General features: G+C 40.9%; 1 protein-coding gene across 1 annotated transcript in view; it reads right to left on the bottom strand.

The window, feature by feature from the left end:
- LOC106605059 (eukaryotic translation initiation factor 3 subunit E-like) overlaps positions 1-12,566 on the bottom strand; it is a 42,673-nt gene extending 30,107 nt beyond the window's left edge. Inside the window, exons 1-4 of the mRNA XM_014200316.2 lie at positions 12,418-12,566; positions 9,885-10,002; positions 9,472-9,589; positions 322-364 (exon numbers count right to left, since the gene is read on the bottom strand). Of these exons, the coding sequence (XP_014055791.1) occupies positions 322-364; positions 9,472-9,589; positions 9,885-10,002; positions 12,418-12,507 (369 nt within the window). The 5' untranslated portion in view covers positions 12,508-12,566. The remainder of the gene's footprint in view (positions 1-321; positions 365-9,471; positions 9,590-9,884; positions 10,003-12,417) is intronic.
- Between the last annotated feature and the right edge of the window lie 2,740 nt (positions 12,567-15,306).

Genomic DNA, 15,306 nt, shown 5'->3' with positions numbered 1-15,306 from the left:
GGACAGAGTGCAGGTCAGCGGGATGCCAGGGTGTCACGCCAAATATAGACACCCAGCATTTTTGCGGGTAGACCAATGTGTCTCGAGCTGTTCTGTATATTCTTAACAATTCACCACAGACTAAAATGTCCACAGTTTCTTCTGCAAGCTGTAAAGCTCAAAATTTTACAAAAAAAAAAAGTTAAAGTTAAAGTTTTGGGAAGTCATTACGTCTCCCTGCTTGGGCCTTCCCGTCCCCCCTTCCCTAAATAGCGGGTTCACACAGGAGTTATGAGAAATGCAGTTTAGAAGTGAAACGTCAGCAAAGCGGTCCAAACTTACGCTGTGTTTCTCCGCCAGATAGTTAAAAAGGGCCTGTCCATCCCTGAAAGAAAAAGATTTTCACAGTTAGTGGCCTTGTTTCATTAGAGTTGGCTGATGCAGGTTGGGTGTTGAGCCCCATTCAGGTGTACTTTTTCCAATTTCTGGACTGTAGCAGGTCTAGAGTTCAGGGCAAATCAAGGGCCTTTCATTTTCAAAACAGTTTGAGCTGCACCTTTGTACTTCAAGAGTCTGACAGGGAAGTAAAAGCACTTTTGTGTGTGAACATTCACAGGCTGTTTAAAACATTCATCACTGACACCATTAAAACACATGGTCCAACAACATTTAGGAGGAAGATCAATCTGACTTTACAAAACTGGAATTGCAGCCATAGATTATGACTCCAAATAAATATGGTTTAATATGCCATAAACAGTCGCCAATCATGTCTACACAGGGGAGGCATCAAAAATACACACTACATGACCATAATTATGTGGAAAATTGCTCAACAAACATCTCTTTCCAAAATCACAGGCATATAGGAGTTGGTCCCCCATTTGCTAGTACAACAGCCTCCACTTCTGGGAAGGCTTTCCACTTAATGTTCAGCCACAAGAGCATTAGTGAGGTCGGGCACTGATGTTGGGCAATTAGGCCTGGCACGCAGTTGACGTTCCAATTCATCCCAAAGGTGTTCGATGGGGTTGAAGTCAGTGCGCTGAGCAGGCCAGTCAAGTTCTTCCACACCGAACTAGACAAACAATTTCTGTATGGACCTCGCTTTTTCCACAGGGGCATGGTCATGCTGAAACAAGAAAGGGCCTTCTCCCATCTCAGAAGCACAGAATCTTCTAGAATGTCAGTATGCTGTAGCATTAAGGTCTCCCTTCGCTGAAACTAAGGGGCCTAGACCGAACCATGTAAAAAAGCCCCAGACCATTATTCCTCCACCAAACTTTATAGTTGGCACTACGCAGTCGGGCAGGCAGCGTTCTCCTGGCATCCACCAAACCCAGATTTGTCCATCAAACTGCTTAATGGTGAAGTGCGATTTCCACTGAACGCATTCCCACTGCTCCTGAGTCCAATGGCGGCGAACTTTACACCACTCCAGTCGACGCTTGGCATTGCTCTTGGTGATCTTAGGCTTGTGTGCGGCTGCTCGGCCATGGAAACCCCTCACGAACAGTTCTTGTGCCGACTTCGAGGCAGTTCGGAACTCGGTAATGAGTGTTGCAACCGGGGACTGTCAATTTTTACGCACTACACGCTTTAGCACTTGGCAGTCCTGTTCTGTGAGCCCTACCACTTCGTGGCTGAGCAGTTGTTGCTCCTAGACATTTCCACTTCACAATAACAGCACTTAGTTGACCAGGGCAGCTGTAGCAGGGCAGAAATTTAACTGACTGAAAGGTGTCATCCTATGATGGTGCCACGTTGAAAGTCAGAGCTCTTCAATAAGGCCATTCTACTGCCAATGTTTGTCTATGGAGATTACATGGCTGTGTGTTCGATTTTATAAACCTGTCAGTAAAGGGTGGGGCTGAAATAGCCGAATCCAGTAATTTGAAGGGGTGCCCAGATAGATATATGTATACAACCCCCCCCCCCAACAGAAATTACTCTGACCCCTTGACACATTTTGTTTCATTACAGCCTTATTCTTAAATACCTCATAATAACGAAGCGAAAAAAAGGTTGACTTATTTGCAAAACGAATTAAAAGAAATAGCTTATTTACATAAGTATTCAGACCCTTTGCTAGGAGACTCGTAATTGAGCTCAGGTGCATCCTGTTTCCATTGATCATCCTTGAGATGTTCCTACAACTTGGAGTCTACCTGTGGTATATTCAATTGATTGGCATGATTCGGAATGGCACACACCTGTCTATATTATGTCCCACAGTTGACAGTGCACGTCAGAGCAAAAACCAAGCCATGAGGTCGAAGGAAATGTCCGTAGAGCACCGAGACAGGATTGTGTCGAGGCACAAATCCGGGGTAGTGTAACAAAATGTCTGCAACACTGAAGATTCACAAGAACAGTGTCCTCCATTAGGGATGCACCGATATGACATTTTTTGTCCGATACCAATATCCTGTATTTTCCTTGCCCAAAAACAATATTGATATTTAAAAATTTTTGCAGCCTTGTACACATTCTAGTACAGTTAAATAGTTAACACACACAGCGGCCTAAGGCACTGCATTTCAGTGCAAGTGGTGTCACTACAGTCCCTGGTTCGAATCCAGCAAGTATCACATCCGGCCGTGATTGGGAGTCCCATAGGGCGGCGCACAATTGGACCAGCGTCGTCTGGGTTTGGCCATCATTGTAAATAAGAATATGTTCTTAACCGACTTGCCTAGTTACATGTTACACACAAAAAAGTTATTTTGTTGGCATTTACATGTCCCCATTACCGGTAAAACAATCAAAACCCATTTCTTTCACTGACTGTGCTGTTTCATTGTTCATTTGTTCAGTCGTTTCATTCTCAGCCAGGATTTCATCATACATGTCAAACAGTGAAGTTTCAGCTCTGTCTGTGGCCTCTCTTCCTCGGTGCGCACTGTGACCATGTCAGTTTCCATCTTGCCCAGCTGTGTATGTAACAATTCACGTAAACCCTGTGTCTGCATCGAAGTAGTGGTCCTTGTACCTAGCATTGAGCATGGTGGCAACAGTAAAGAGGCTCAGAGAGAATGTAACCGAATCACTTGTTCAGCCTCGAGTACTTTTCCAAGTTAAATGCAGACAGACTGTGGGGTAATGTTGAGCAGGCATTTCAATGCCATGACAGGGTATCACGTCGGCTGCAGACGCAGTTGATTAGCTTATTTCGAGTCAGTTGTACAAATTGCGCTTGGAGTGTGTTCATGGTTCAAACAAGTTCTCAAATGCCATTGAAAATGGCAGCAGCAGGATGAGAACCAGCACATTCTTGAGCATGCAATATGACTTTCCTCAGTATGAAATCTCGTCAACCCACTGTGCTGTCAGACTCAGCATGCTCATGGGGCTGACATCGCCGGTCCAAATGTCAGTCGTGAAGCTAATAGCAGTGACACCCATTGCAAGTAGCTCATGGATGAGTTTCAACAATACTGTGTAACTCCGGTAGGGCAATAGCTGAAAAATAGCGCCAACTTCGTACCGGTGCTCAACCAGTTGGCGAAAGCCATAATCCACAACAGAACGGTTGAAGGTCAAGGGCAAAGAATTCCATTATCTTGGCATTAATGGATTTCGCCTTTGAGTTGTCCTACTGAAATTTTCTTGAACTTTCAAATGACTGCTCGACCTGAACTTGTTGGAAGTGTGTGCTTAGTATTTTTCAGCTTTTGTTCTGTGTAGCTCTGTATTTTGTGTGGCGTCATTACATCTACCCGTAGGTAGATATATTTATATAGGTACGCACGTCAGCGTTGACATCAGTTTTGCACGTTGGCGTTAAACTAGACATCGGGCCGATGTTGGCATTTTTAGCTAATATCGTCCGATTCCGATATGCTCACCGATATATGCATCCCTAGCCTCCATCATTCTTAAATTATAGAAGTTTGTAAGCAGCAAGACTATTCCGAGAGCTGGCCGCCCAGTCAAACTGAGAAATCTAGGTAAAAGAGCCTTGGTCAGGGAAGTGACCGAGAACCCGATGGTCATTCTGACAGAACTCCAGCGTTCCTCTGTGCAGATGGGAGAACCTTCCAGAAGGACAACCATCTATGCAGAACTCAGGCCTTCATGGTAGCGTGGCCAGATGGAAGCCACTCCTCAGTAAAAGGCACATGAAATCCCACGTGGAGGTGGCCAAAAGGCACCTACAGACTTTCAAACCATGAGAACCAAGTTTCTCTGGTCTGATGAAACCAAGATTGAATTTTGGCCTGAATGCCAACCGTCACGTCTGGAGGAAACCTGGCACCATCCCTACAGTGATGCATGGTGGTGGCAGCATCATGCTGTGGGGATGTTTTTCACCGTCAAGGAATGGGAGACTAGTCAGGATCGAGGTAAAGATGAACAGAGAAAAGTACAGAGATCCTTGATGAAAACCTGCTCCAGACCACTCAGGAACTCAGACTGGGGCGAAGGTACACCTTACAACAGGACAACGACCCTAAGCACACAGCCAAGACAATGCAAGAGTGACCTGAAAAATAGCTGTGGGGCAGGATCTGCAGGAAAGGGGAGAAACTCCAATTACAGTTGTGCCAAGCTTGTAGCTTCATACCCAAGAAGACTTCAGGCTATAACCGCTGCCAACCGTGATTCAACAAAGTACTGAGTAAAGGTCTGAATACTTATGTAAATGTAATATCAGTTTTTGCTTTGTCATTATGGGGTAGTGTGTGGATTGATGGGGGGAAAACACTATTCATTTTAGAACAAGGCTGTAATGTAATAAAATGGTCTTAATACTTTCCGAATGCACTGTATAGTGTATGTTTCACTGCAGTGTTACCCAATCCTCCAGCAGCCCCAACAGCACACATTTTTGTTGTAGCCTCAAACTCACCTGATTCAACTTGTCAACTAATCCAAGCAGTTGAAATCAGGTGTGTTTGTCCAGGGCTACAACAAACGTGTGTGCTGTTGGGGGTACTGGAGGGAAACACTTTTACCGGAATTGCTGGTGCTTGCGGTTGAATAGCGTGTAATGCTAAATAATTACCTCAAATCAAAATCAGTCCAATTCTGAATTTGTGATAAATCTGTTGTGATTTTGGCAGGGAATATAGCTTGCCTACATACTTTTTACTTAGATCTTTCATTTTTAATGACTGTCATTTCAGTACTCAGGAGCTTGAGTGCGTGGCATGCACACGTTTAGAGAGTCAGAATGGAATTGAGTGAGAGACGATAATGAAGGGAGAAGTTGAGAATTCTGTGATTACTACAGATCAAATCCCTCAGTTAAATTTCTTGATGTGAGATGCTAAATTAACTTCTTATGGCTTGAGGGTGCTATTTTCATGTCCGGATGAAAAGTGTGCCTAAAATATACTGCCTGCTACTCAGGCCCAGAAGCTAGGATATGCATATAATTGGTAGATTTAGATAGAAACTTGTGTTTTCTAAAACTGTTAAAATTATGTCTGAGTATAACAGAACTGAAATGGCAGGCAAAACCCCGAGGACAAACCATCCCCCCCAAAAACAAATTCATCCTACCACTGATTTCAATGGCTGGCACTTTTATAATATGGTGAAATCGTGCCCGATTGCAGTTAGGGCTTCCACAAAATGCCAACAGACTTTAGAAAGAGTTTCAGGCTCGTTTTTTTTTTTTTTTTTGCAAGAAATTGTAGTTTTTCTAGGTGGCTCCCATTTTGGCTGTAGTGTTTCCAAGCACATGACAGATCGCGTTCTTTGGTATTTTTCTCCGGTAAAGACAATAACGATTCTCAGTCTTAAATTTAATCGTTTATTTGCGTATTAGGGTACCTAAGGATTGACTATAAACGTTGATTTACTTGTTTGGATAAGTTTATTGGTAACGTTTGGGATTCATTTTGAAGGAGGGAAACCGAGTGGATTATTGACTGAAGCGCGCCAGCTAAACTGAGTTTTTATGGATATAAAGGACATTATCGAACAAAATGACCATTTGTAATGTAACGGACGTTTTGGAGTGCCAACAGAAGATCTTCAAAGGTAAGGCATTTTTTATATCGACATTTCTGACTTTTGTGTCACAACTCCCTGGTTGAAAATGATTTGTTATGCATGTGTACTGGGCGCTGTCCTCAGATATTTCCATGGTTTGCTTTCGCCGTAAAGCCTTTTTGAAATCTGACACCTTGGCTGGATTAACAACAAGTTAAGCTTTATTTTGATGTATTGCACTTGTGATTTCATGAAAGTTTCATATTTATAGTAATTTAATTTGAATTTGGAGCTCTGCAATTTCACTGGAAATTGTCGAAATGGGACGGTAGCGTCCCACTAATCCGCAAGAAATAATTAACAAACATTTAATATCTTCTGGCTTCCACACAGCCTACAAGCCACTGATGCAGACCTTTGGAACATCTACAATTTAACAAGCCTAATAAATGCATGTAATATACCTAACCCCTTCACAATAAAGCCATTATGTTAAACAGGTCTAAAAAAAACATGAATAAAATGTCTTTCAGAAGAACAGAATAGCATACTCTCATTTGTCTTTATGTTAGGTACTGATCTGGCTATGCTATATGGCTGTGGGCTACAGTAGTTCATTTATCAGGCAAGATATGCTTAGAATTCCATGGCATTATTTTATGAGGAATACAATAGAAAATATATTTTCTCCAAACGATTTGAGGGAGTGCGCACATGCGGCTGTTCTGTTATGAGCGGTTAACAAAGAAACAGCTAATCATATATGCTTAGAGTTATTTATATAACTTTAGTTATGATACAAAGGTTGGGCTATATACATGTTTGGCTCGTTAATACATCCTCTGGCTGCATGATGCAACTAATTATGATTTGGAAAAAGCTGCATTAAAAAGGTGAGCTCTGCCTCGTTTTTTTTTTTGTGTAGGCACGACACTTCAGGCTCTCATTCACAATTTGACAAGCACTTAATGCCTCGAATTTCCCGGCGGCAACCCGTGTAGTCGTAATGTCCCCCGAAAAAATGTCATGCCTTTTGGAGCCATTGTGGCCTCGGGGTGAATATGATAAATATAATCCCCTTCTCCCTGCTTGCGCCAAAGAACCTCTCACGGCTCTGTCACTGATTGGGTCTTTCTCACAGGCTACAAGTGAAAACAGACACATCGGGGACGGAAATGCACGCGTCCTTATCCAATTCCGAGGCGCATATTGAAGTTATTGGACGAACTGTCCACATTTACTTTGTCACCCAACAAGAGGATTAGGCCTAACAAACAGCAAAAGCACTAGCCGATGTCAATCTACTATCCCCATGGTACAAAAGTTGACCTATTCTATGCAAGAAATAAATATTTCAAACAGTCTGGGACAGTTGTGGGATGCAATAGAGCCAAAATGTATACAACCACTAGCATCCCCCAAAAAACTTCTATTGAAACGCAAGGAGGCTGACGCAACAGATCAGAATGTTTAGCTTAAAAGGCTAATAAAACTATTAGGCTATTTTTTCACATTATAAAGCACAGCAATGCACACACGGCAGTAGGCGATGAGCGCTAATGTTCCATTAACACCATTACCAAAAATGACCTCAAATGCAAGTATGCATGTAATGCTTTAATTAGAAAAAAGGTGCATTTATGGTCAAAATAATCTTCCCCAAACTTCCAACTCACACGCCGGATATGCATGCTAGTTAGGCTCTACACCCGTTGTAAAGCGGATTAATGTGCTTAATTTTAAGAAGTTATTTGGCCACCTTAGTTGTGATACAATCCTCCTTAAAAACATGAGGTGTGCGACTGATTTGAAGAATTCCAACAAAAAAGTTTGTATTGTTTCTGCCTTACCCTGGGCATCATTCACAAGTGATAGGCTAATATTTTCACCCATCATACTATTGTTGATTTAATCTTGTGTATACATATAAATGACTTGCCTAGCTATAGAAAGCTGATGGGATCCTTCTTTTGTTATAAAAGCCATCACCGTTTTCTCACAATTGCATAGCCTATAGAAATGGTGGGCAACATGAGTCCTCATGAAGTGTTTGATTAGATTTGCATTGATGTCAGAGTGGTCAGAGTGATTAGAGGGGCAATAGAGTGCCGAGTACCAGACAATTAGCAAGTTTGGTAGGCTACTAATGACCATCAGCAGCATCAGAGCTTGGAGAAGCGTAATTACTGTGACTAAGCGGTCACATGGAATTTGACTGCCTTCATGACTCATGACCGCCGGTGTGGTGGTAATATGGTCACCGTAACAGCCCTAGTCTTCACCAAGACCTAGGTGACCCAGGTTATCACATCCACAACTGCCTTGCAAGCCACAGTCCCCACAGGAACAATGGCAAGAAACCCCACATATCCAAACGTAAAGATCTACATTGTGCCTTGAAAACCCTTTCAAAAAGAGACAGCATTGCATTACTACCAACAACTTCGGGACCAAAAAAAGAGCAAAGAAGCAATGGAAGTTGACAAACTCAAGATCCATAGAATTGTTTACTTTCCTTAACCTATCAAGATGGATCAGAAACAAGGCAATTATCCAGAAAGTGAATGACAGAATTTGGCTAGGCCTAAAATATATTGGATTTGCTTCCTGGAGATATTAAGTTTAGGGCAGGCCTCATATTAAGCATGTTGGCAAACAGTGCACCTAAAACAGTCTCTCTCCAACACAAACCATTATCTCTACATCACAGTTTTATCCCAAATGATAGGACTAGGGGATCTAAATATTGAACTCCTCTGCAATTTCCAGTCAGGGATGATCCGCTAAATAAATCTAAAATCATATCAAAAACACACTACCTCATCGAGAGTAACTCTAGCAGATACATGCGCGGTACGCTAAAATTGGTGTGGCTTGCCCTTCTGGTGTTGTGAAAAGGTTTTTGGTGACCCGGGACAAGTCTAGTATTGTTTTGTTTCAAAAGGAATCTGAATAGAAAACAGCCGTAGCTGCACTACAAAAAGTTTGAAGTTACATACACAAGGCTTCAAACTCCCATTACAACGGTCAGTATAAGATGCCTGCTTTGATAAACAAACATGTCTCAAAGCCAAACCTTTAAAGAATTCAAGATTGGCAAGTGGATGAAAAGTGTCCTTTGACGAACTGAACCCACTACTGCAAAGAAGCTAAGTAAAGAATGAGGACTTTAGTTTAACCAAACTATTTTAATCACAGCAAAGTCAGCGCCATCCTTAACATTCACTGCAGCATCGTGTATCGGTCTCCTCTTCCGCGTTTGCAGAGTTCGTAAGATCTAACCCTAAAGCCACTCTAGGGAAATGGATCCAAAATGTAGGCATATCAATTTTTTGATTACCATCATCTCAATTTAACACCACTTGAACTTCCTTCATTAAGCCTGCAAAGTCAGAGAATCTTACACCAGACAGCAAGACCACTACTCTGGGACATCATGAATTGTAAAAAAAAAAATGGTGTTGTCAATGATGGACCATCTATAAAATGCAAACAATGACTCCTAAACCATCCATCGGTTAAATGGTGGGACAGAAGGTTCTAACTCACCTGGTTGACTGCATCTGTTTCGTGGTCTCTGGGTCCTCAAACATCTTCACAATGGGCTCCGTCTCACCCTGCAGCTGCTTCAGCTGAGCCACCACAGTGATCCTCTTCTCCTTTAGGGCTTCACATGGACAGAGAGAAACCATTAGAGGCTTTGACCAAGGCAATACCCAGGAGAATACCATTACATGCAACAAAGATTTGTGTCTGTTTATACTAGTTTTTGGAACAGTGAAGATTGTATTAAACATGACTAAAATGTGAGGGGGATGGTGTGCAATGAGTTTCACCACCATCTTGTGATTTATTGATGAAACGGTGTAAACAACACTGAACCATGCATAATCCTTATCACTGTACAGGTTTCTTTAACAAAAATGTTAGGAGGTAGACTACGCAGTGTGCAGTCTACTTACTGGCGGGGATCTCTTTCTCAGGGAAGAGGTTTTTGTGAACATCCATGGCGAAGTCCACCATGTTGGTCTCGCTGAGGAGATCCAATTTTCCATGAAGCAGTTCCTTCTCATTGTAGATCTGAAAGTGGAAATAGTTTTTTAAAAAAAGGGGAAAATGGGGTTATTTTGGAATATACCGTTTCAAATTCTTAACTTTGCCTACCTAGTTTAAGAGAACTGCTGACAAAGACAGAGTTCAGGTACTAAGCTGACTAACAAAGTCAGAAAATGTGTTTAGCTATAATGGATACCTGCTTGTTAAAAAGGCACCCACCAGAGGGGAACGCCACCCTCATTTTGATGCAATTCCTGCCCTAGAGGGTACAGCTAATCCCTTAGCTCTTGGAGTCCCAGGAAAAGCTAGACTACAATAGCTTGTTGTAGACTTAATTTGAGCATTTCATTTACTACTAGCCTATCTAGGAGTGATTCCAGCTTGCTCTTGCTTGCTGAATGTAGAAAAGGAGAGTTTGAAAGGGGAGAGAAAGTGAGTGATGGCCTGCTGATGTACCTTTCTGGAACTTAGAGATAATTTGGGATTTTGGTAGGTGAATAGCATTGCTATGTCTCGGTGTCCAGTATGAAGGAAGCATGCTAACAGATACCCATAGACTGCCAGTCATTGCACTAACGCTAGTTTGAAGTTGCGCTAGCAACTTCATTCAAACTGCACACAGACACCTAAAAATTATATCCATGAGTTCATCTGACTCTGGGGAAGTAGAATCATGCCTAGGCTGTAAGCAGTCATTTTGTCATTAAGCATTCAAAACAGTATGTTTGAGTGGTTAATCAAATTATCCTAAAACACCGCAGTTTACAGCCCTAGACAATTGTGCATTCTCTCGATCATAATAATACAATTATTCTACTTAGGCTACAACAACTCAGTGGAATGCATTTTCTAAAAACGTAGGCCTAATTAATAGTGGAGCTTTTAGTGTCCGGGACTGCAGAGAGTAGCCTGCAGAGCGTAGATCTGCCATTTCCTAGTCGGTTAACTTGTTTCTTGCACTGTGACAGGTAAATATTTATAAACTACTATTTATTTAGCTTCTTACTTCAACACATCTCTAGCCTCTCTTCCAGTGGTTTCCGTGTGCAATAGGCTATTCAAGCCTCTTCGCTATTCCGCTTCACGTGAAATCTCAGGAAAAGCCATCGGATATTTATTTTTTGAATTGTTTATACTAAGCCTAACAGCCTTTCCCTTGAGTGAAGGAGGCTTGCCCTTGCTAAATGTAAAATAGTCCTAGGCCAAATGAACTGTCGCATAGGTCAGACATGAGCACAGCAAAAAAAAGAGCCAAACAAATTGAGTCATTTGAAAAATGGAATTCACTTGCAAACCACGCTTGAGTGGCTGTTTTTTTTCATTACTAAATTTAAATATGAGTTTCTATATAACATGTACATTGAAGTATTATGTGCAGTTGTTACTATGAACACACCCTGAAGCACTGAAAGGTCTTGTGTTAACACCTTAATAGGCCTACAGGGTGCTGTAGGATGCATTGATTGATTGGCTGGTGTCCTGCCGAATGATAAATGATCCGCTGGTAGGCTGGACACATTACATTTTTAACAATGCTTTTTTTCCTGATAAAAACTAGTTTATTGCATCTGCCGTGGAGCCCCGTTTCATAATATTACCTTATGTCCCAGCTGCTTGCCATAGTTTTGATGTAATCACACACAAAAAAACAGGCCTTATTTTGGGGCATTTTTCACCCTACCAGCTCCTATTAGTTCTATTGAGCACCAACTCGCCTTCCGAAAGTTCTATTCCCAGCCTATTGTTCTACGTCACAATACCTGCTTTGCCATTTGAAATTCTGCTATTGCCTTGTGGTGACGTCACTTTGAGGCATATCTAGTGTTTATAGTAAACTAGTAATCAACCTTTCTATGGAATGTTACTAGCTAACTAACACAGTTAACGCGTTAGCTAGTTGAAAAGGACAGTATACATTCTCGAGACGAGGATCTAGCTAGCATCTAGGAGTCATGTAACCAAGATCTGCATATACATCAATGTTGAAAAGTAAAAGCTATACATGTAGCAAATGTTTGTTCACTAGACTAGCCAGATAACTAGTTTAATTTAAGATGCAGCAGCCGACAGTAACCGGTTAAGGTTTGGTAGCTAACTACTGTTAGCCTAGGTTTTAAAATAAAGTTAGCTAACGTTAGCTAGTTTACTTAGCGTGCTGCAGTTAACGCTATGCCATACGTTAATATAAATCACACTGACACCAAACATAGCGTTTACTAGATCACATATATAGCTAGCTAACAGAAGGAGCATATGCTAGTTAGCAAGCTAGCTAGCTCGCTCAACTGTCTATGCTGTTGGACCTGAAACAGCGCGAGGCCCCAATTCATGGGCGACTCTTTCACGCACGTGGCATTTACATTATTTACATGGGTTATTTACAAACTTCTACCGAAAATCTAGATTGTATGTACAACCTAACATAACACACGCATTTACCTCTTTGACAGAAAGGAATTCCAGCAAAGGAAAGACGAGATGTCTGTCCAAAAAATGGGCAATTTTGGTGGTGAGGTCGTACTCCGCCATTTTCACTGCGAGAGAGGAGGAAGTAGACACGAGAACGTGTTACGTAAATGACCAATCAGCGTCACTTTCAGCATCAGTACCTGCACGGATTGGCCATATTGATAAAAATTATACTATTTTAATGAGCATAACGACGATTATGACCATGTCTAATTATACTGTACATTATCTGACCCGGCTGTTCCCTCAAAGCGAATTGGAAGCACATTGTAGCATTTAAGATTAATTGTAGCGTTCAAGATTCATATTCAAGATGTTTTTTTTTTCTTAGACAGTTTTGTAGACAAGATAAAACAAATGAGTGGATTGAGTAGCCTTCAACTAATAAAACAAATGTCCAACACTGATAAAGTACCTTGCGGGTCAGTGCAAACACTGTCTCACAATTTTCAAGTCCTAATTTAGTTTATTTATTTTTAATTGTTCCTGATAATGGCATGTGCATGAAGGCATTTTCTTCTAATTAGACCTTGCAATTAGAGCATTATTAAGTTATCCCTTTGGCAACCAATTTGTTAATACTGTTTAACTTTTGTTGTGAGTGTACAACTCCTTCTCTTGTGACTCGCAGGGCTGTCTCATGAATATATTTTATAATGTGGTGTGCACTACGTGCACGCTCATATGGAAATGTGTATTCAGCTTTTCTCCTGCATAGGCCCACTTGAAAGAAAGCATGACTATGTAGTAAACCTTTCAAGACTACCATAATTTCACTGTAGTGTTGATACAATGAAACGTTTCATTTATGAAGAGGGAGTTCTTTGCCAAGTGAACTTGTTGAAATCGAAAACATTGGGCCTCCCCAGAACCCACCAATATTTCTCCAACAGAGAAGTATCTAATAGAGTTCATCAAGCTCAAAGACTGTGACTCTTCACAAGGAAATAAAGCACATGGGAAAACACAGAGATTTAAATAAACATAGACATGATTAAATAATAATAATAAAGCTAATTAAACATTTTAGTTTTCTGCCTGCCTAAAAAGTTATTAGTTGTGTTGACTAGCCTTCAAAAGCAAACCAAATTTGATTTGATTTGAAAAGCAAACCCTTTTTTCCTCACTTCAGCAGATGCCTCATAAAGATGCCCATGTGTTGGCCATACCTAGCAGTGAAGAGCCAATATCAGATACTAAAGGGCACATCTCTAATAGGTTCCACTACTACCTTGTTTGCTTGACAACCACATGGCCCTGTCCTATAGCCCCAAACAATTGCCCCCTTGTTACTAGGAAGCTCTCTCGCTCTCTCTCTCTCTCTCTGCCCTCCGACTGCAGGTAGAAATTAGTCATAAACAGACACCACTCACCATGGCTGATGCTGTTTCACCGTGGCTTCAGACACAGCCAGCCCTGGCTTAAAGTCAGTACTCTATAAAACTCGAAGAAGAAGAAGAAAAAAAGTTCAGTAAAACACCAGCAATGCTCCTTTGTGTCCTCTGCCCAAGAGTTTTGAGTAAGGCTTTTTTTGAGTGAAGGATCTTTCAGATCTTTTAATTGTATTGTTAATGTTATTGTTTTTGCGCTAATTTCACAAATGTCCCTGTAATTTGATCTCTAGATGCTCGCTAGTTTGTTATTTTGTTCAGGGAGTGATTTAAACCTTTAATTTCTTTCAACATTTTATGTTGAGCTCTCACAATCATCAGTAACTGACACACTGATCATTTTGCATTATTTTGGCCAATGGTAAACTATGTTTACCCAGCCAGTTCTGAGGTGGATAAAATATTTGCCAAAGAATAGATCCATCTTTCAAAAAGACAAACATGCCTCCATTTGGCAGGCACGCGCCTCCATTTGGCTCACGTACTTGTAGGCCTAGCAGTGGCTTCACTCTGAAAATGGTTTTTTTGTTGTATCATATAGCCTAACCTCTTTTAGCATTTGGATCACCACTGACTGAACAGCGTTCCTTTTGTGAAAATGGCACCAAATTACTTTTGCTTACTGCTTTGACAAATTCTGCCTATTCACTTATTTGCCAGTTTTACTTCTTGGGAGTCCGTCCATGAAAATACCTGTGAAATTATTATTCATGGTTATTATGAATAAATTACCATCTATTACTAAGTGGCTTGGTTTTACTCAGAAGAAGTGCACTGTTTAGTCTTTTATATTTTTTTGTTAAGATTTGTCTTCCTCAGTTTTTTTAATCCAAGTTAAAGTGTAAATATTATGACAACCAACCCTGATACGATTGGTGCTTCTCTTCCAACTTTGACAGCAGATTTTATATTTGACCTATTTTGTTAACATACCCAACAAAACACACCATGGTACAGAAATATACAAATGAATCTGGAGAAGGCAAAACCTAACATTTGCAAACAACAGCCAATAAATATGTTTCAACCATAGGTTAAATACCACAAGCTAAATTATAATTGACAAAGAAACTTGTGTTTGAAAGAGTGATTCAAACACTAAATTGTTTTGTTTTCTCTTATTTCAACCAGCCACTGTTTAAATGAAGGTGCCCTGGGGAGTATGTTGGACAAATCAAAGCAAGGGAATACTCTCTCCTCTTAAGATGGCATCAGTTTTCTGTTGAAGGGAATTTTTTTAATTTCAGAAGCTATTTACATTTCCCCGTAGTAGAACACTAAGGGGATACTGAGCTGGATTTGAATTATGTGGCACACAAATTTCATTTGATAAAAGTCATCACACAAACTACACAATTTACCCCAAATAAACATCTATCAGGTTTCAGAGTCACACTAAAAGCTGTGATCACCTTCCCTTGCTGGATCCTTTCAGCGGGTTATTTCCCTACTCTGAAAAGCAGAATTA

Source organism: Salmo salar, chromosome ssa05 (genome assembly GCF_905237065.1).
Source record: "Salmo salar chromosome ssa05, Ssal_v3.1, whole genome shotgun sequence".
Classification (NCBI taxonomy): domain Eukaryota; kingdom Metazoa; phylum Chordata; class Actinopteri; order Salmoniformes; family Salmonidae; genus Salmo; species Salmo salar.
The sequence above is the reverse complement of the archived record's forward strand: the minus strand, read 5'-3'. Positions and strand labels throughout refer to the sequence as shown.